We start from the raw sequence: 22,255 nt of genomic DNA, 5'->3' as shown, positions 1-22,255 counted from the left end.
ATCTTCTGATATTTGAGGTTTTCGGAGGTGGTGATCGAATTGGTCTTGGAGTCCCAGACTCAGAGATTGTATCCTCAGAAGATGTTGGAGAAGAAGGTTCAACCGGTGTTTTTCTTTTCAGCTTCTTTTTCTTTGAACTTCCCTTCTTCTTTTGTTGATGTACTTTCTTACTCAACTTTATCACAAACATTTCTCCTCGTTGTTTCTTATTCTTTGGCCTACCTGAACTGGATTCACCCTCACTCTCTTTTCTTTTCCTCTTAGACCCCTCACTTGGTGACCTATGTACAACTTGGGTAGGAACCAGGAGGCTTTCCGGTCCCATTGTTGTTCTACTCCAGTCCAGATATGCCTTCTTGGCATCATCAGCATCAGAAACCATATCAAGTAAAAATGATGGTATCAAATAAGAGTAGTTAGGGATACCAGAATCTCTAACGAACTTGAATGGATGAATAACAACTCTTCCTGTCTCAAGAAGTCTTGGAATGTGCTTCTTGTTCCTGATTATACTTCTGACAATTGCTGAGAGAAATCTTATGAAAGGAATATACTTCTTGGGTGCAGATAATTTTCCATTTACTACTACTATCAGCTGATCCCAAAGAAGTTGAGCAATGTCGTAGTGCTGATTGAAAACAAACCCATAGAATATGTACAACATTGTCTGGGTTAAGTTATCCATTCCTCTTGTATATGGATGTAAACAGTTGCTGAGCACAGAAAACACATAGTACCAAATTCTTGGTAACTTCTTCAGCTTAAAATCAGTTGTTCTTGTCAGAGGACCATCATAACCAAGTGATATCAAGGCAGCAAACATCACATCATTTGATTCAAATTCATCATAATCATTTTTCCCATTTGAGTTTGCTTCTAGTAGCCTTAAATATCTTCTGAAATCATCTAGATTGAACTCGAAGTCATAAGTATTCTCTCCAGAATGAAGTTCGAATTGAAAGTAGCCTTGTCTACGAAGTTCTGGAGATTTGACTTTTGATTTAATTCTTGATGAAGATGGATCATGTGGTTGCACAAAGATAATGGATCTCCACATATCAAATAAGTATGATTCAGCCAGATCAACATCTACTGTTAGAGCATGAGTAAGAGGATGATTGTGGAAGATTGCTGAGATTATTGGAAAGTCGGGAGCATTGAAAGGATCATTCAAATATCGATTATTTCTCATATTTATGGAATTTCCGGCTGTAAGAATTTCTTCTATTGATTCGTTAATGGCAATCTCTTCATCATGTCTAACCTCCTCTTGATGATCCATTATATTTATAATTTTCTGTTTTAAGACATAAAACTTTTAACACACACAGAAAAATAATATTTGAATAGCAAATAACAAGGTTCACACAGACAATTTATATAAGATACAAAGAGGTTCACAAAGGCGATCAACTCAGTGTATCCTTTATAAATCATTTGTGATGAGAAAATAAACACAGAATAGTTAAATACATATTTTTCATATATAAGTTTACAAAGAAGTTCACAAAGGCGATCAATTCTTTGTGCTCTTATATACTTTGATATGTATATAACTTTGAAAATAATATATAATCATATAAGTATGATATATTTGAGAATAATAAGAAAGTACACAAAGGCGTTCGATTCCTCATATTTCAAAATATATGACAATTATATGATCATACAAAACAATTTGTCACACCACACAATAATAAAAGATTTTAAAAAATTTGAAAAGAAAGAAAAAAAAATTCTAAGTATAGAAAACCAGAACGATCTAAATTAGATCGTTCTAGATTAGACTCAGTTGAAGAAATGAAACGGTCTAAATTTAGATCGTTTTGAAAACTTTTTAAAAAATAAAGTATGGAAAACTGAAAGTGAAACGATCTAAAAGAGATCGTGTTAAATCTTTATTTGAGAAAAAGTTTAAGTATAGGAAAAAGGAAGTAAAACGATCTAAAAGAGATCGTTTAAGTTTCTCATGTGAGAGAGAGAGAAAAATGTTAAGTATGGGAAAGAAAGAAAAAAAAAATAAAACGATCTAAAAGAGATCGTTTTAGGTTTTGTTGAAAACTTTTGAAGTGAAGAAAAATGAAACGATCTAAATTTAGATCGTTTTGGAAAATTTTGAGAAAAACTTCACTTCTATTTGAAAGGTTTCTAATACTTAAAAGATATAAAGTGAAATCAAATTCATGATTTCTCCTTACACTTAAAAATATCAGATTTGAGCAAACCGAATTCATAAGAATTCAGTTACCCATTATTCGAATTCCAAACTTCATTCTCAAACCACACAGCATTCAGACCCAAGAACGATCCAAATTAGATCGTTTTGGTCTCAGTCTCAAGGGTTTAACAAATAACTATCACGAATAGAACATAAAAGGTGAATGGTAAACTTATTTTACTTCAAGTCGTTTTAGAAATCAAAACGATCTAATTTTAGATCGTTTTAGAATCAGAACAACTATAAAGTAGAATATTTTTGCCAAACACTTTTCAGTTAACCAAACATGCATCAATATTCACATTCAAAGGATCAAACTGCAACTCGAGCATGGCATAACATTCATCCCTAGTCAAACTAACAATATCATTACACAACTTATTTGAACAGAAACGTATCAATCCATTTAAACACTCTCTGATCAACTTTATTTTCAAGAACAGGGTGGGAAGGGTTTTTGAATTTTCAAAAACATTAAACAAAGCATTTAAACATGTAGTAATCATTTACACCTATCCTGAACATGCTTCTAATTCACACACTTAACACAGAAGCACTAGCAGAATCGAGAAATTCAAGAAAAATTGTAAAACTAAAATTTACATTCAAATCGAGATAGTACCTGTGGATGTGATTGAAAGATGATGATGTTATAGAAAGAAATGATCACAGAATGATTTGAAACAAGACCCTTAATTTCTTTTGATGATCAGAAACAAAAATTTTTATGATGATTTTCGGTGAGAGAATTAGAATTTTACCGGTAAATGTGAATAGGATAAGAAATAAAAAATCTTTCCCTCCTTAAAGAAAAAGAAAAGAAATTGGGTCGGGTATGGTTGATTGGATCGGGTTTGGCTATCTGGGTCATTTATGGTTTGATTGGTATTGGGCTTGACTTGTTTTGGGCTTTTTCAATAACAGAATTCTAAACAAACAAAAATATTTTTCCTTGTGAATTTTCAAATTTTCTATTTTTTATATTTTGTTTTTCTAAAATAACAATGAGTTTCTAATCAAATAGTGCAAATATACAAACTCCCCCTTACTTCATGAATTATCCTTTCTCTCCCCCTCAAACATTGCATGGTATAAAACATATTGCACGTAAACATAGCATCAATGTTTGACAGATAATGAATGAAATTAGAGAGATAGAGGATTTGTACAAAACATGCAGAGGCAAGTTAGCGTATTGGAAATGAGCACTTATTTGAGATGGTTTCTTTGATCAAAAATTCATTCCAGGATCATGTGTTGAATATCTTCAAAGTGGAAATACGTAACACAGACCTTTATTTCCTACAAGAAAAATTAAGTTGTTTTTGGTACCCACTTTTGTATGGGTCCTGTTGGGTTAGAAAAATTGATCATGGTATTTTTTGAAGATTTGGGATTCTGTTTCTTTGGAGTTTTGACAGTGAACCATCCATACTGATCCCTATAAATAGTTATACCCTTAGATGTGTCTTTTGTGAGAAAAACTTGACTAGTTTTTGACATCTTGGATATTGAACTATTTTTGGAGATAGTTTTAAAAGCAGAGGTTCTAGAAACAGATGAAGCATGAACCTTAATGGTGTCTTTTCCTTTGAAGTCATCTTTTCCTTTGACAATTGGTGTAAGCTGACTTTTGGGTGAGTAAAATGACATTGGAGCAACCTTAGATTTAGATTCCTTCTTTGATTCAACTTTAGGCTTTTTGTAAGAAAGTTTTTTAACTCCTTTTTCAATTTTTGATTGACTTTTTGATTGAGAACCAGTTTTGGTAGTCATCTTTTCAACCAATGCTTTTGCTTTAGCCTTAAAGTTTTCAGGAATCTCAATTTTATGCTCTAAAATCACTTTACTTTTGTCATTTGGTGTTATCACAGGGGTTTCAAAAGAATGTACCTTTTTGACAGAAGCAAGACGTTTAGTCTTCAAAGCTTGAATTTTTTCTTCAATCTTGAAAAATGATGATAGCATTGTTGTGGACATATCTTGAATTTGTTTAGAAGAGATGCAATCATCCTGCAATACTTTTGTAGAATTCTCACTCCCATTTGATGGAGTGGAGTAATCATCAGAATTATGATTAATCATCATATGGGTAGGGGTGGTCTCACTTACCTTTGGGGAATAATCTTGAGTTTTCAGATGTTCAATGACCTTTTGTTGAGACTCAACTTTTTGTTTTAGGTTTTCAATTTCTTTTTCCAATATGGTAGTTGGAATATAAGCTCTGTGAGAACTTGATTTGGAAGACTCTTGTTGAGACTCATTTTGTTTCACTGAAATGTTGTCTATTTCTTCTAACTCATAAATTGATCTGTTATGAGTTTTCTTGTAAGAATCATTAAGAGCAACATAATCAATGTTTATTTGAGTTGGTTTTGGTCTTTCAAAATCATCTGACTCAAAATCATCCTCAGATGGTCTGATGAATTCTTGTTTTGAATTTTCTCTAAATGTGTTGGATTCTCACAACCTAAACCAAAAAGAAGTTCTGTTTTATCAATCTTTGATTTGTTGTAATAAGCAGTGAAATCTAAGAGAGGATTTTGTTCTATTTTGTAAATTTTCTCTTGATAAAACAAAATGTTTGCTTTCAAATCTTCAACTTGATTTTGAAGAGTTTCAATTTCAACTCCTTTGAGAAAACAAGAACTGTTTAAGTCAGAAATCTGTCTTTCATGTTTTTCACAATTTGGTCTCATATCTTTCATTTTGTTTGTGAGAAACTCAACATCTGTTTGTCTTGCATTTGCTCTTATCCATTCATTGGTTTTCTCAAGCCGTAAGGTCTCAATGGTTTGCTTGAGTGAATGGACAGTTTTTTCAAGGTCATGACATTTATTGGTTAAATGTGCATTGGGTGAAACAACTTGAGAACTGTTACTTGACAAATGCATTTCTTTCAAAGAGTCATAGTTAACTTTGAGAGCATCATGAGCTATTGAGAGTTGAGAAAAAGCTTCATTAAGTTTATCAAACTCTTGTTTAGCTATAGTCAAATTTGTCTTCAAAGTATGGTTTTGCATTGTCAAAGTATCAGCTGTTGTTTGAAGAGACAAGTAATCAGTTTGAGTGAACGCTTGTACCTCTCTTGATGAAATGTCTGAATTGATGTTGATTGTTGTCATTTAAAATGATTGAATTAAAAATTTATTTAGAAAATGAAGTTAGAAATTTAGATCTTTTTAGATTTTTGAAAAAAAATTCCAAGTAGAAAACAGAAAACAGAACGATCTAAATTAGATCGTTTTAGAACAAAAATTTTCTAAGTAATGAAGAATAAAGACGAAATAAAAAAGAAAAGAGAACAAGTGAAAATGTTTTAAAAGAGATCGTTTTAAGGAATTGTAATGAAAAGTTAGAATGATCTAAATTTAGATCGTTTTAACAACTTCGGAGAAAAATTTTCTAAGTATAAAAACTTTGAAAATTTGGGCAGAGTAGCACAATGATTTGGAAGTTTTTGAGCAAAACCAATCTCAAGGAGATCAGTTACCCAAGAAATTATGTGATTCCCAAACACTACAACTTCAGAATCACGAACCACACACCACACAATTCACACAGAATTATATAAGCTAGAACGATCTAAATTAGATCGTTTTAACTTTAAAATGGTCCAAAGCTAGAACGATCTAAAAGAGATCGTTTTAGTTCCTTCAACAAAGATCGTTTTGTATTACCTGCACATATAAACAGAGCAGATAAAACTTATGGTTTTTGATACAAAATTGATCAATTCTCACTCAGTTTTGAGAATTAGAATGTGATCCAAACATCAAAATGCTCAGAAAATGATCGCGCACAATCCTAAAAACAATTCCATATCTCAAATCAACTTATTTGTGAAAATCAAATTTTGATCAAATTTTCGAAAATTTTGATTTTTACTCAAAACTTTGAATTTGATTCTGAAACTTAACAGAATGTTTTGAAATATGATTTGGAATGTATTAGTGAACAAAAACTTGAAAATTGAACAAAAATTGAATGTCTATTGTTGAAGAACAGAAATGGCGGCAAGAGCTTCTTAGAACACGTAGAAGCAGAATTAGAACAGAATTCAATGAATATGTAATGAATCTGTTATGGATCGTCAACAGAACGTTGTTTTGCTCTGATACCACATGTAATAAACCAGAAATCGTTCGTGTTCGGGTGCGGAAGTAAGGTGATTAACAATGGTGGATGTGTGTGTTTTAGTGTGTGTATTGAGAGAGACAGGGAAGTGTGTTTGGAAAGCTTGGAATTATATTTTGCAAGTATGATCAAAAGGTTACAAAATGTTAAGGCTTTGAGGGGTATTTATACTCTAAGTAAATACATAAGCTCCCCCTCAACCTTATATTACATATACACATTTACAAAGATAATGAAATACAAGTAAGCACTATTTTGAATTTCTAACAAAAGTGAATATGGAATAAATGGAGATGAAAGGTAATATATATTGTTGTCAAAGATGTTCAATTTTGAATTTTTGATTTCTACTAAAATCTGGATTGTTGTGATGGAGATACATCCATGGAGGTTAGGAAAAGAACAAAGTTTGAGGGGTAAGAGTATTGATCGATTTAGGGAGATATGCTGGGTAAACATAATATTATAAGTATAATTTCGGTAAGAATGGACAGAAATACGTTCACTTGATATGCACGTGAGGGGATTAATGGAGGGCAACAACTTTTAGAAGAAGGGGTTTCCAATGAAGCAAAAAGTTTTTTTGTTTTTTTTGAAATTTTTTTTTTTCTAACTTTAAACTTTTATAATGTGTGCATTACAACAACCCAAAAAAAAATAAAAATTGCCGGTTTTTACTCCACAGTGTTCTACTTGTATTTGTACACATCTTACATCTGACAATCCTGGCCGTCTTCAAATTCAAAACCTCCGGTCTCCAGAGGTCTACATACTTAAAGCCATGTTTGTTTGCATCTTGTTTTCAGTTATTATCGGGGTATATCAATGTAAGTACATGGTTTTTTCTTTTAAGTCTAAAGATGGTATTGTTGCCATCCAAACATGGTTTTTTTTCTTTCAAGTCTAAAGATGGTATTCTTTTAAGTATGTAGTAAACTAGATTAAATCCCGTACGTTGCACGGTCAAATAAATTTATAAATGAAATATGTTAGACCGGGCCTAAAACGTACAAAATTGGCAATGTCGATATCGACCCGTTTTATATGTTCTATGTTTTATATCTTTTAGACGCGTATGAAGCAAAGTGGGTGCAATGATCTTAATATCCAAATGAAAGCAAATGAAGATTTTTGAGAGATAATAAAAGAAGACATTTATGCATATCTTGGCGTGGAACATTGTGAAAGATAATCCGAAGTGGCAAGAGCAATCATATATTGGAGGCAGAAATGAGTCGTCTAGCTCCAATTTGAAAAGAAAGTCTTCCGACAACAATACTACTCCAACACCACCATCTAGGGTCAAAGAAATAGAATTCAACGTTCCTTTTGCTCCACCCTCAACGGGAAAAAAAAGAAGGTTACCAGTGAAGAATCCAGCCGTAGTTCAGTATTTGATACCTTATCAAGCTATACAGCCGAGAAAGCGAGTCCACTGAAGGAGGGATTTGAGGTTCAAAAGAAGAAAGGACGAGGAGTATTTCAGGTTCTTCAAGGCGAAGAGTACAACCATGACATGAAGTTCGTTGTGGATACTCACGAGCATATCACCGACCCGACATTCAGAGATTTCATCATCGGCCTCAAATGCGAGTTACGCGCAAAACACATGTGGCCGTGTAGTTTGTAGGTTTATATAAAATGTTTTATGTCGTATGTTTTATTTATGTTTTATATTATTTTTTTTTAATGTTTCATGTTATACTTATGTTTTAAATAAAAATGAAACAGATAGTGAGTTGTGAAGTGAGTGGTCGAATGTAAACAAAATTTAGATGAGTGGTGAGTAAGTGGTAAAGTGAGGTGACATAAGGTGATTGGTAGTGAAAGGCGGGTTGTCAACACTCTTATATTACTATTCATTAATTCCTTTTCTGAACCCGCTGATATTAGTCTTCGGACCGTTATGTAATCTATTTTTTGGATAAAAGGTTTTAAGCCGTAAATACTGGGTTTAATCTGATGAGTTCTTTCTTTTATTTTTCTTCCTCCTTTTTTTCGTGTTACTCCAAGTTTTACACAATGGTGACGATGAAAAAATCTATCGAAAGTATAAAGTTCTTATCGATATTAACTACTAAAAGCACCTTACTGGGAGCTGTTTACAAGAACTTTATGTTAGAGATGTAATTGAAGTAGCAACTTTTATCTATAACCCATTAGAGGTGGAAGTTTTTATACATAAAGGTTTATAGAGGACAGGTTATATATGAACTAATGGAAAAGAATGAGTACGTGGTAACGATGTTATCACATAAATAAATTTGTTATGAGTATATAATAATTTTTTATATATATAAAAACGAATGTTCGTAAAATGTTGATGCGATATGACGTACTAGTGCCACGAACATAATAAAATTCATAGCATTGAAGATACTCTAATTTAGGCCATCGTTATAAAAATAATCGCAACCACAAAGCGGGAGCCACATATAATCATATGGATCAGAACAAGATATCACCAAATCTTATTTAATATAATCTCCATCCGATAACCATAAATCTATTCAAATAATCCGATCTCAAGCAACAACCAAAATTAACAAAAAAAAAAAAAAAAAAAGCTCAACCCCAGCTAATCCAATTAATATTATTATGGCAAATTATTGAGCAATTACAATACAAGATCGATATTCGATGTAAAAGACATGTATTGAAATAAGAGAGTGACTCTTTTTCCTTCACCTATGTATTAGTAAAGTTTTGATAAGAAAACAAACACCATATTGATAACATATACGAGTAATAAAATGTGAATATTTAAGAGGGATTATTGTAATAGATAACATCGAATGGATATTTACTTGTATATATCTCTAGGATAGGAAGTTCAATGTCGTTGCCTATGATTATAAAACATATTGTAATACAAATTTATGGAATGTTTTATTTATTAATAATATCCCCTTTCTTTATCTCCCCAATTCTTCTACTTTTTTTATTTTCTATATGCAATATGTAATGCAGTGAAAAGTTATACAGATCAACTACTTTAGCAAATTTTAGAAAGTTTTCTACATCATATATAATCTATATATATAATAATAATATAAATATACTGTGTATATTATTATATTGAAGGGATTTTCTCATTAAAAACGTGAATACAAAGAAATCTAATCTATTTAATGAATCATAAAAAAATAAGATATTTGTTTTAAAAAAAACTACACGCAGTAAATATATATATTTAACATCATTTTTTTCATATAGATATACAAAATGACGGCATCAGCCATAGGTCGCTCCGTCCTGAAATTCCGATCATCATCGTTAACCAAATCTTTTTCTCAAATCCTCAAGCCATCACCAATATTTCTCTTACATTCTCTCCGACCGTTGTCCGACAACTCCAAATCCTTAAATGATGATTATAATTATTGGCATGTTCATATGGAGAGACAGAGACCTGGTGGTGTTTGTTTCAATAAACAACAGATGATTGATTTTTATGTTCAAACCCTTGCTACGGTTTTAGGAAGGTCCAATTCTTTTTTTCGATCTTTCTTTTCTATATGTATTCTGATGCATTATCTAACAAGGTTGATTCAATTTATGTTTTTCTTCTTTAATTTTTTATTATTTGAAAGTGTACTCGATCGGTTGCTTGTTCATAAATCAATTGTTCAGATAAATATATAGAAGATTCCTTTGACTTCATCGACATAATTTGTTTGACTAAAGCGTTGACATTCTCATCAACGATCCCAATTGGTCTCCGTATGCGGTTTATAATTCGTTTAGGGTTTGATTTTTAGATTATTACTCGTATTATTCTAGTTAACTTCCTATTGTTAAACTTTTTAGTGAGGAAGAAGCAAAAAAGAAGATTTATAAAGTTAATATTGATAGTTTTGGATGTGAGATTAATAAAGAGACGTCAAATAAGCTTGAAGGTTTTTCCTTTGTACTTTTACTTGTCTATTTTATTAACTTTTGTGCTACTCAGATTTTCAAGTGTCACAATATGCCTTTTTTTTTCACACAGGACTACCCGGTGTGACGTTAGTTGCACCTGAGAAAAAAGATGACTATGAATCTGGAGGTATTTAGACTATTTTTTTGATTTTACTGTTTGTTTTTTTTTAAATTTTGTTTTCACACTTGTTTTTTCATCCATCGTATATTCTTTGTTTGTCGGGTATGTTTCTTTAGATATGTTAATGCAGAGAATATTTTTACCTTGTTTTTGTTTCCATCGTATTTACTATTTTGAACTCAAAGGATAGTTAGTGAAATGAACTGGGGCCTTAACTTCCAATACCACTCCAAATGCCCTCATTGTTGGCTCACCCTGGAAGCCATAGGGAGCGCACATCACTTTTCAATTTTGCTTTACTAACTTTTCAATTCGCTATATTTCTAATTTAAATCGGTGATTCCTGAGTTAGTCGTAATCAGCTTTTCCTGAACTTAATTTCAGCTGAGGCATTTGTGAATGGAGAAATCGTTAGTTCACCTAAAAAGTGACGGAAGCTGTAGCCGAATACACTCAGAGCAGAGGACGTACCCTTAGACAATGACCCGGACTCATGATGCCTGACCCATGAAAACAACAGTTAGACTGTCAAACATTTCTATAAAAGTTATATATTTTCAAGATTGTTGCGGTTTTGAAAGACTTTTTTTTTTTTTTTTTTTTTTTGTCAAAATAAGCTTCTTAGTTCAATATATTTTCTTGAAATAATAGTAATTGCTCTGGCCCCTTGGTTGTATTTCTTGCGTTTCATCATCATATACATATATTGAATCAATTCACTTAAATCCAAAGTAGAATGATGGTTATTTCCAGGCTGAGTTATAAATCAAATGTAACGAATATTTATTCATCCTCCTTAGTACATCAAAGCTAGGTATGTTTGCAAACAACTAATATTACATGAATTATTCACATTCGTGACTTCTCATGATGCCATACATCATTACTAATAATTTCTTAAAAAATGCGACTCTTAAAAATTAAACTCGTGCAATTTGCCATTGTAAGAATGAGTTGATAAACATGCAACTAAAGTATTATAACAAGCTAGTGCGTATTGTGGCTTCCAACGTGAATATAACAAAATGATTATTGCCCGTCTTAGTTATGGACATGTAATCTTAAAAAATTCTTGTTTTTCAACTTCATTTTAAATCTTAAAATACTGTTTTCATATAATGAATGAGTATCAAGTCAATGTGGCATTATGAGATGTTTGGAAAAAACTTGTGTATATACATATATATTTTTTAAAGGTGTGAATTATTTGCGAACGTCGAGTGATCTGCATATGTTATCTTAACTGGTTTCATGTTAAAGGCACTTACAACAAATATTCATGTACGGCCATCGATTTTGAAGTGAAGGGCTGGCCCCCATCTGATAAGTTTGAAGATCTTCTGCCACAACATTATTCAAAGTTTATCAGTGGACTGCGTTGCTTTTTGGTCTTTTGTTCTAAAACCTAATTTAGACCCAAAGACATATTGCATATAGAATAAACAATTTTTATTCGATAAAATAGAAGAAATAGTTTTTTTCAGATTTTTATTATTTATAATAATTTTGATTGATTATGCATTGCAGTTGGTGTTTTAATTAGTATATTATCGGTGTTGTAGCTAGAATACGAGTACACATTATAAGTTATCAACATGTGCATTGTAAATCTTTAAGCCGTGACACACGGGTACCATGTTAGTTTTTCTACCAAGAAAAACAGGGAACTTTAGGTACTTCAGTTCTTAAAAAAGGGGTAGGTATAATGAACACAGGCCAAGTCAAGAAAAGGACTTCCTTACTTTTAGGGAGTATTTGAAACACACTTGACCCAGAACCACCTAGTGCTGCAGATACAGTAGCAACAAAGGTTTGACTGGCTGGAGGATTTGAGTTTGTAAAGTATTGGGTTCAGAAGTTGCAACTGAAACCGGTAGGAGAGCCATTTTATTCAAAGAGAGGAATAAATCTGTCTCCGTACCACTGGTTGTTGGTGGTGCCATTGTTGTTGATAGTTGATACCAAAATATTAAGTGTATATTCAGGTTTCAGAAAACCGCCACAGATAATAGAAAATAGAAATGGTAGCAATGGATGGTCCTGTAAATGAACCAAATGAAACCCGGGGATCAAATTCATCAAACACATTAGTTTCCTTGTGAGAAGTAGATGCCTACTGGTACTGGATGTGGCATAGGTGCTACCAACTGTAGAGCAACAGCAGGATTGCCAGAAACTATGGTTTCCTGACTTGCGGTTACAGAGGGAGATGCAGTCATCCAGATTATGTCTCTCCATCCCTTCGGATAGTAATATATCAGACGAGATGCAACTTAATATATCAATGAGATTCCATTGATCTAGGTAGATTACAATTCTTACCTCACTATAAATGGGACTACGTCCGCTATCCACAGGATCTATATCACTAAAAGGCACCTCAAGATTTTGTTCAGAATATTTCCGCTCAAAATGTCTACCATATCATAAAGTTTTACAGAATACAACTAGGGCAATGATAACAATCCGTGCAATGTGCCAATGTGTGTGTATCTATGTTTTTGATAATTTCATTCAAGATTCTAAGTACGAAAAAACTTGATGGACAAGTGCAATACAGTTTACAAAATGTAAAACCAAATTACCTTTCTTCCTGAGATTGACCATCACCTATCTTGTTGCTTTCTCCGCAATAAGACAAACAAAAATAAATGTGGATCATATTTTATGCTTCCTTTAGCATCATTAAACGAGCCTGCATAAAACTTTTTGCAAACATAAAAAGAAAATGATAAATAATTAGCAAAATGAAAATCTAGAATGATCTAGGTTGATCTCCCATAGGTTCGATATGATAGGTAGAACCAGATTATTGACTACAAACTGTCAGTTCCGCGACCAATTCAATAATGGGCTATTTGTTTGGAAAGTACTCTAACTTGTCCCGAATATCTTTTTTAGGACCAAACTTTTAAAATGTCAATTCAAGGGATTCAAACCGGTAAAAACTTCTATTTAAGGAGTGTACCGGATAAATGATGATGTGGAGCAGGTCATTGCTTATATGGCAACTATGTGTACACCTTAGGACCCCAATTAACCCAATCAATTCAATCTGTACATACATACCTGTAAATCTATATGTATGCTCAGTATACTGATAATCATCATAGATTTTCATATTTCATGTCTTCACAATCTCTTCCCCAAAAGATATCCATATACACATGTATATGTGTTTAGATTAGATCTTTTATCACTCCCCAAAATAATCACTCAACAAATAATATCATTCCTAAATTTCAATTTTTCTAACAAAAAATCTTATCAATAAAACAATAATTATTCAAATTTATATATGATACAATCTATGAAATCTCATTAAATTGAGATCTCATGAAATAAACGAAAACCCACCATTTGTTGTGGGTTTCCATCCCCAATATTAATATTAATCAGGAAAGAAAGGGAAGAAGAAAGATAACAAGAGGGAAAGGGATGATGGTGATGATGGTTGGGCCGACGGCGGTGATTATGGTGGTGGCAACGGTGGTTTGTGGTGGCAGGGGTTGGGCCAGCGAGGATGATGGTGCTGGCATTTGTTGGGCCGGCCACGGTTGTGGTGGTGGCAGTGGTGAATTGTGGGGGTGAAGGCTGGGAAGGAGATGGACAGATGGTGATGATGATTGATGATGGTGTGTGTGTATGTGTGGAGATGATGATGATAAGATTGTTGAAGTATATTGTGATGCTAAGTTTCATGTGTCCAGGTGCAAATTGTATTGTGATGTTTCTTCTCTTCACTGCTTTGTGAGGGATTCATTGGCAATAAAACAAGTTAATTATGTGGAATTGGGATTAATTAAACAAGCTAACACCTTTTTTTGGTCTGCAAGTGCTGCAAGTGCAAATGAAAATGATTAAATATGATTTAATGATATGGAATATCCACATAAGCAATAATAAAAATAGAAAATAAAATAAAAAAGAAAAGATAACCGGCTCTTGATCGCGGGCCCTAAATAGAAGTTTTTACCGGTTTGAATCCCCGAATAGACATTTTAAAAGTTTGATCCTAAAACAGGATTTCGTGACAAGTTAAGGTACTTTCCAATCAATTAGCCCTTCAATAATTACAGATTACAACTTCTCATGAAACAACCGCATTAACTAAAGCGCATTTTAGTCATAAAAGATTATGTTCATGTTAAAAGTACAACTTTCTTAGGATTAAGGAGATATGATCTCACAAGACTCAGTTATTCATTTTGCCATGAAAAAGGTGGAGCATATTAATAATGAACAATCAACTAGCAGAGTAGCAAGCGTAATTTTTAAACATAAATTTATTTTTTAGCCCTTGTGCATTCATTCCGTATGCCTCTTTTCATTAAATGGATCCACAGATTCTATGAGAATGGCATGTTACATATAGACAGAGGCGCCCAATATTCACTTAGAATTTGCTTAAATGGATCTCATGCGTTAAAAGTTGTCTAAAATGTATTATACTAGCGTTGTACCCGCGCGATGCAGCGGGGAATAAGAAAAAAACGCCGGTGGTTTGATGGTGGTTTGTGGGGCGGCGGTGATGAAAAAGAAAAAAAATAAGCCGGCGACAGTGGATGGTGGTTTTTGGGGCGGTGGTGGATGGTGTTTATGGGGGATAGCGTACATAGAAGGTGGATTGCGGCGGTGGATGGTGGTATTTGGGGCGGTGGTGGATGGTGTTTATGGGGGGAGAAAATCAGAGAAGGGGGGAGGGAGAGAAAATCGGAAATCGGATGAACGTATGTGTGTGTAATGAGCGTGATGGAGAAAAAATAGGGTAGTGTAAATTAGGAGGGCATAAAAGACACTTTAAAGGTAGAGGTGTTAAAAGGGGGGTGGGGTAGTTTGCTTATTAATGGAGTATAGATACATAAATCCACCTTGATCACTATAATTAATAAAATAAAAATAAAATTATTATTATATAATTAACATTCTAATCACTCACCAAAAATATTTAACTAATTTTGGAAAAAAATTGTTTTGGGTCAACCCAAACTGACAGCATCAGAACTATTTGCTATAACCAAAACATGTACTAATCCATACCCAACCTGCCCATATTCACAACCCCTGTATCTTGTCATTAATCTTAAAACTACATTAGCTTTAGACCTTTAGTGCAATAAAACAAAGAATATACTGATACCTTGAAGAATATGGTCCTTATTTCATAAGCCCCCGGTGTCTATCAGAGCTTCTACTTCTTCGGACGTAGTTGTCACCATCAGAACTTCTTCTACCATGGACATTCGCATCTCTATAACAATCTCAGCCATATCGCACTTCACCATAACGATCTCCATCACGACTACCATATTTGTCATCACCCCATTCTCTTTCCCTCCCATACCCATTACGGTATCTGTGTCTACTTCGGTACTTCGATAATGGCCTTCGTATTAATCATGATGAAAACCCTCCACACCAGCATACAATCCACGCCTGTAGTTAGCACTACCTGACGTGTTGTGAAACCTGATTGGAATGTTATGGTTACAAATCTCATCACAAACTAAAAGACTAAGATGATAATTTTCCAGTGATTAAGTATGCTATTGGTTACTTTCATAACAAACTGCACATAAATAAAAAAAATGATGACAGTCACAAAATTCCATTCTGAATATCCCATGGATCCATGTCTGGAAAGTTTTCATGAGAAAGTTAGGTAATCACAAAAAGGAAATAAATTTTGGTCTCATTCTGTTTTGAACAACAAACCTATTTTGGTCAGGAAAAATGGCTGAAGTTTAAAAATAAATTGATGCAATATAACCCAAGACAATCAGCTTTAGTTACCACAATAGAGAAAAAAAGTATACATCTACACACATGTCATCATTTTAACTGGTTACCAAATGTTACGAGTAGAATTTCTCAGAAGAAGAAATTCAGAGAAGAAGAAGAGATTGTATCAATATTCAAGCTTAATATTCAAATGAGGTAGATTACACATTATATAGCCATCTGCTAGTAACCGTCCTCAACTAACAAGCTTAAAATTCTAACACTTTCAGTCCCTGCACTATTACAATATGCAAGAGCAATTCTTTCCTACCACAGTCTTGTCTTTTGGTCACACATTCAGTTATGTCACACTCTATTTCATTATCAGATTCTTTAATCTGCAAAGACTTACACTCTGACCCACCAAAACCCTTGAAGGCACCATCTTTTTCAGAAACCTTTTGGTCATATTCTGGTTTTACGTTATCTGCTGATGGAAATTCAATAACTATAACACTTGTTTCAGCATCTTGTTTTTCCTTAACCTGTTGCTGCTGTTCATCATAGAAATGATCCCATTCGCTTTGTGTGATAACACAGTCCCTAAACTCATAAACGACTAAGTCTAGTAACTTCAAAGCTTTGACACATTGTGCCTTAGGACCATATATGCAGAATAATTCTGAACAGTCACTTCCCTTAAACCATTTGATTTCCTTGACTCCCACTCAAATCAGCCAACACTCATTTCCAACACATGAAGTATTATTGTGGATCGAATTTCCAACAACAACACAGGCTTGTGCCTTTTCACTGAACTCATTAATGATGTCAATTTGATATCTATCATCAACAATCATACTGCCATAAACCTCCACTACCACATTTATACTAACCATAAATCCATTCTCACTGCCATTGATTAGTCCAGATTTGTGTGCATCAACCATCTCTAACAACACCTCTCTAGTAACTATCTTAGTGATCCAACCGGGTTTCCATCCAAAAGATCCTATTTACACAACTATACTAGCAACACCATCACTGACTTCCTCTACATCTTTTGAACAATGTAGCCACCCCGGTTTCCAACCAAAGGATTCCATTTCCAAAACTATACAAGTAATACCTAATACTCCTTCCTTATGGGATTTTTGTCCCCAAAAATCAACAAAACACACAATATCACTGAAAAATTGGAATTTCATAACCTCAACACAACTAACCTTGACCAACACATCTTGACTAGCAACACCGATTGCATTCTTAAATTACCAAAAGTCCAGATCACTACTATCATCCAAAATCACACTGTTATTCACAACTTTAAGATTACTACTATCATCCATAATCACATCAATATTTACAATTAGAGTATTATCTTTTTCATACTTAGGAACCTCTTGAATATCAACATTCTGTTCATGTATTTCTCTTAAAATTGTCTCACAAATATATATGTCACTAAATTGAGTCTCAAATTCATTCCTAATTCGGTCAGGCATTTCATCAAACACCTTAGATGCACTAATCTCAATTTCCAAATTAACTTCATCTGAATTCACAAAACCTGTTGAGCTAGTAACAGCACCATATAATGAAGAAGAGGATTCAATTTCAGAATGTATACCTTCCAATTCAGGTGTATCCTCTGAACTAGAAAACTCATCCGCTATTTCCTTGGAAGATTCTTGCAGCATCAAAAATTCTTTTTGTATTCTTGCCACATCTGCTGCTACACGTGCGAGTGCTAGTTGTAAACTGTGCAACGACTCCTTAGTTTGTAAGAAGTTATCAGCCGCCATTGATTTATACTGAATTGTAATTCATTTCAAAAAAATTTTGTGAAATTAAAGTGGATTACTGATGAATTCAAGTAATTGAGACGAATTTGTGAAGAACTAATGTGGATTATTGTTGAATTTGGAGAATTTATGAAGAATTTGGAGAAATTTTTCTGATTTTTTTTTAATAAAGGATAGGTCACCAGAGAAGGAAGGTTCACCTGAGAAAGTGATCAGAATCAGAGGCTCGCGAAAAAGGAATCGAATCAAGAGTTCTAACAGCCATTGATTTTAGGAGGACTAGCCGGAATCTCAATCGGAGGTGTAACCGGAAGCGAAAGCTCGTCGGAGAATCGACGGCTCTGATACCACTGTTACGAGTAGAATTACTCAGAAGAAGAAATTCAGAGAAGAAGAGGAGATTTTGTATCAATATTCAAGCTTAATATCCAGATGAGGTAGATTACACATTATATAGCCATCTGCTAGTAACCGTCCTCAACTTACAAACTTACAATTCTAACACTATCAGTCCCTGCACTATTACAATATGCTGAAACTAACACCACTTTATTTGTTATGTAACACCAAACCAGATTACCTTAGAGGAAAGTTTAAATCAATAAATAAGTAAAATATATTGATGGTTCGTTTCTGGTCCAAATAGATTGGTTCATTGCTTATTTATTTTAGCGTATTAAATAGCATTTTAAATATTTGATAATATTCACACATTTTCTACAATTATGTACCAAAAGGAACTCACTTGTCGCAATTGGCTGCTGCCTTTTGCCTAACTTACTGTACTTTTTCATTAGCATTCACTAGAGCCACAAGGCATTAAAAATGTCGCAATAAGTTTCCAAGAGACATAAATATACCGTAACGGCAGAAAATAGAAAGCACCTTTCGATCAATTCGCGAAAATAGCAGTGACCTTTAAAAGTTTTGTTATTTAGAAATGAACTTTCATTTATTACCAGAAATAGCAACATTTGACACGTAGACATTTTTTATTACGTGGCATTTTTTAATGACGTGACATTATATTTTATTTATTTACTATTTAATTTTTATCACTCATGTCATTTCCTCTCAAAATGGCTTCGTTTCAGTTTCGATTCCGACAAGGTATTTTTTCTCGTCATTATATTCTGAAGCTAATTTCACCTTCTTTTCATTTATTTTTGTTGTGTCTCTTCCATTTTCAAGCATTGAGAAGTTGTGTATGAAGATCATAAAGGAGACATAGATCTATATCTTCTTCGTCTATCTCGAGTTTTAAAATCTCTAAAACTAGATGTCAAAACGTATTTGTTTTCGTCGGAGAGAGATCCTGCGGATGTTCAGGTGCGACGAGAGTTTCATAGGCCAGATTTGGTTCGTTTAAGAAGAGTTTGTCCGCACATGAGATAGATCCAGATGGCGAAGGTCCAGAGGTTTTCTCAAACTCGAACAAACTGTCGACGGTTTCTAAGTTAGTTGAAGAAATCGAAGAAAAAACCATCTCAACATCCAACACCGACGAGGTGTTCTAGTAATCCGACTATAAATTAAAGTTCATTGCTAAAAAATAAACTTTTAAAGGTCATTGCTATTTTCGTATTGTTTGAAAGGCCCTTTCTATTTTCTGTGTTATAAAGAATGACACGTCATTAAAAATGTCATATAATCAAAAAAATGTCCACGTCACCTTGTCCACGTGTCAAATATTTCTATTTCCGGTAATAAATGAAAGTTCATTTCTAAAAAACAAAACTTTTAAAGATCACTCCTATTTTCGTGAATTGGTTGAAAAGTGTTTATCCCTTTAGTAAACAATAAGCATGTTCCCTAATCTCAGCTATTACACGCTCCAAACCATTTAGAACGGTCAAACCTGGTGCAAAAGCAAATAAGACAAACCATGGTTATGTTACTCCGTATTTATTAACGATTGGACATAAGAAAAACTGGTTTTAAGTTTAAAATCTTAGAGAGAATCAAGATATGTGTGAGTGGGTCAATTGGGGTAAACGTTACATCTAGCAGATCATGTGGGTATAGGAACTAAGGAGTGGTAAGAAAGCTGCCTAAAGAATACTTTAAATGCATAAAACCTCCTAGATAATTTAAATGCATAGAAATAGATGATTACAGGAAGTCTGAAATAATATCGATTTCGTTGTATTTAATGAAAGGCTAATTAATCAGTCTAAAAACAATGGGGTGACACAAAAGGTTCATAAAACCTGATTTGGTTCCTACAAAAAGGTTTACTCATCTCTGAGCAAGCCCATTTCCACGTGCCTTCTACCCAACCCACCCATTTCGCCAACATATAGGGACGTAATTCACATATGAATGCTTTAAACCTTGTACACGTGGCGGCAAATTTTCCCCTTATCATTGGTATGCTTGCAAATCACTGTCATGATCATCTGGTACATATGACCACATATGTATAACAAGAAATAAGCTTCTATGTTGCAAATAACAACATTTAGTTTTTTGTCTGTAATGGAAGAAATACACATATAAATCATTCATACCAGTTTATTGAAGCTATTGCAATTGCTATCTCAGCAAGAAGCGATCCATGGGGACACTCGTTACTAGTTGCATCAAGAACCCAGGAAACATAGATTGATGCATTAGTAAATCATTCAAAAACATACAGTATAAAAGAAATAAATCAACTATTGTTATATTGAAAGAACTTTAAGTACTTTCTTATAGACTCCTCTTTTACCGCAAGGAAAGAATCGGAAAATCACGCATCTTACAGAAACCGATATTATACACCATAGTTGTTAAAAGCGAAGGCGACCTCAAAGCGCAAAGACCCCAATTAAGCCGAAGGCGAGAGGCGCGAAAAAAGCGCACGCCTGAAAAAAAAAAAGCACACTAAGTAAATAAATATAAAATATTTATATATAATGAAAAATGATAGTCAGATGTCAGTTATAAACCAAATATCATTCAAAAAATATAAACTTTTCAACCAAAAACTTCAATTATTATAAACATATACAAAAAATATCATAATTTTATTTTCACTCTTCTTTTATCTTCTTAAACGACTATGGTCACTCATTTTGGCCGGAAAACATTAGATCTAGCCATGATTTGTCCGGATCTTGAATGATTTGGTCGAACCTTGACCCATTTGACCATTTTGACCAACGTTGACAACCACAGTTGACCATCGTTGACCGCCTTTTTCATGGTGGACTTGGGCCTAGGGTTTCAGGCGCTGGAGGTGCGCCTCGCCCGCCTTTGACAACACTGTTATACACCCATGCCCCCCACCCCCCACTCCCGGACATCCTAGAGAGGCAAAGTGTATTTTGATGACAGTGATTATGATTCTGATCATTTTCCTATATTATCATGCACCACCCTAACTGACAAATCACCAAACAATTCAAAAAACCATCGGGTAATTCATAAGATGACTATAGCTATGTATAACAGGCTAAATTTGATAGAATTTGAGAGAAGAAGAGGAAAAATACTATTAAATCAAGCCTGTATCCTCATGCGATGATTACAATTATACTAGTGATACCTGCCTACAACGACCTCCAACGACTTTAGTCACAAGGACGACACTCTTAACCCTCCAACTATTCCGTTACTTGCTATATGTCCTTAAACTATTTACAACCCATTAACTACATCTTATATGTAACAATATCCTCCCCTTAACAACATTTTTGTCCTCAAAAATTGAAATCTGGAATATCCACTTGTTCTCAAGCTTCTCTTCGGTTTTTGCCAAACCACCATCAATCCGTAATAGTACACTTTCATCAGCCAAGCCTCCTGCCCATTAGTTGTTAGTTGACAATTCAAATCATCAGCAACTCTTTTGTTATTTCTTTTGCTGTGCTATATTGCGTTAATCTATTGATCTCAGCTTCTTTATCTTCAACCTTTACTTTCAAGATTATCATTTTAACAGAAGATGCTTCCACAATTCCTGGAAATTCTTTTACCAAAGCTCGATGCTTTTCTGCACTCTTAAGAGTCAAACGAGCACCCGGTCCAACATTTTAACGATTGTCATCATTGTTATATTCCTCAAGCAAACACTCTTCTTCGCATGCAACCATCCACTTCTCAACTTTCGCAAATATATCTCTCCTGCTATGAGCTTCCTCTTTAACTTCTTTAATTTCAAGCTCGAGTTGTTCAAGTAGACTAGCAGGGTCAGTGGCACCAGATTCAAGAGCTTCCATAGTAGTCTCCATCGAGCTATATTCTGGAAGTAAGTCTGTCGTTCTACAAATGTCTTCTACTTCTGATCTTTTCATAAAAACGAGTTCCTTCTATGACGCTGCTATATTGTATGTAATATTTTGAAATGTT

The 22,255-nt window shown here is 33.7% G+C and overlaps 2 protein-coding genes and 1 long non-coding RNA gene across 4 annotated transcripts; 1 reads left to right on the top strand and 2 right to left on the bottom strand.

Moving 5' to 3' along the window:
• Positions 1 to 9,552: 9,552 nt before the first annotated feature.
• On the top strand, positions 9,553 to 11,101 carry LOC122582541 (multiple organellar RNA editing factor 5, chloroplastic/mitochondrial-like). The gene is made up of 4 exons (XM_043754948.1): positions 9,553 to 9,840; positions 10,166 to 10,254; positions 10,347 to 10,403; positions 10,782 to 11,101. The coding sequence occupies exons 1-4, from the start codon at positions 9,581 to 9,583 to the stop codon at positions 10,826 to 10,828; spliced, it is 453 nt and encodes a 150-aa protein (XP_043610883.1). The 5' UTR covers positions 9,553 to 9,580; the 3' UTR covers positions 10,829 to 11,101.
• A 1,753-nt stretch (positions 11,102 to 12,854) lies between these two features.
• Positions 12,855 to 16,369, bottom strand: LOC122582542. Its single transcript, XR_006321196.1, has 3 exons — positions 16,344 to 16,369; positions 15,538 to 15,866; positions 12,855 to 13,102 (listed from the first exon to the last, which is right to left on the bottom strand). It is a non-coding gene; the product is annotated as an uncharacterized LOC122582542 (long non-coding RNA).
• A 448-nt stretch (positions 16,370 to 16,817) lies between these two features.
• Positions 16,818 to 18,330, bottom strand: LOC122582540. 2 transcript variants are annotated; one of them, XM_043754947.1, is made up of 2 exons: positions 18,124 to 18,330; positions 16,818 to 17,932 (listed from the first exon to the last, which is right to left on the bottom strand). In XM_043754947.1, the coding sequence occupies exon 2, from the start codon at positions 17,921 to 17,923 to the stop codon at positions 17,390 to 17,392; it is 534 nt and encodes a 177-aa protein (XP_043610882.1). In that variant the 5' UTR covers positions 17,924 to 17,932; positions 18,124 to 18,330; the 3' UTR covers positions 16,818 to 17,389. The 2 variants fall into 2 exon arrangements, with proteins under 2 accessions (XP_043610882.1, XP_043610881.1); XM_043754946.1 differs by having other exon boundaries at positions 16,818 to 17,879.
• Between the last annotated feature and the right edge of the window lie 3,925 nt (positions 18,331 to 22,255).

Source organism: Erigeron canadensis, chromosome 9 (assembly GCF_010389155.1).
Source record: "Erigeron canadensis isolate Cc75 chromosome 9, C_canadensis_v1, whole genome shotgun sequence".
Lineage (NCBI taxonomy): Eukaryota > Viridiplantae > Streptophyta > Magnoliopsida > Asterales > Asteraceae > Erigeron > Erigeron canadensis.
This window is presented reverse-complemented; position numbering and strand designations above follow the sequence as displayed.

Excerpts from the sequence above, each read along its gene's own strand:
- LOC122582541 (XM_043754948.1), top strand. The coding sequence starts at position 9,581 with ATGACGGCATCAGCCATAGGTCGCTCCGTCCTGAAATTCCGATCATCA. Across the intron at positions 10,255-10,346 it reads GACGTCAAATAAGCTTGAAG|GACTACCCGGTGTGACGTTA; the intron begins GTTTTTCCTTTG and ends TTTTTCACACAG. Across the intron at positions 10,404-10,781 it reads AGATGACTATGAATCTGGAG|CTGAGGCATTTGTGAATGGA; the intron begins GTATTTAGACTA and ends ACTTAATTTCAG.
- LOC122582540 (XM_043754946.1), bottom strand. The coding sequence starts at position 18,188 with ATGGCTGTTAGAACTCTTGATTCGATTCCTTTTTCGCGAGCCTCTGAT. Across the intron at positions 17,880-18,123 it reads GATTCTGATCACTTTCTCAG|TTTACAACTAGCACTCGCAC; the intron begins GTGAACCTTCCT and ends GTCGTTGCACAG.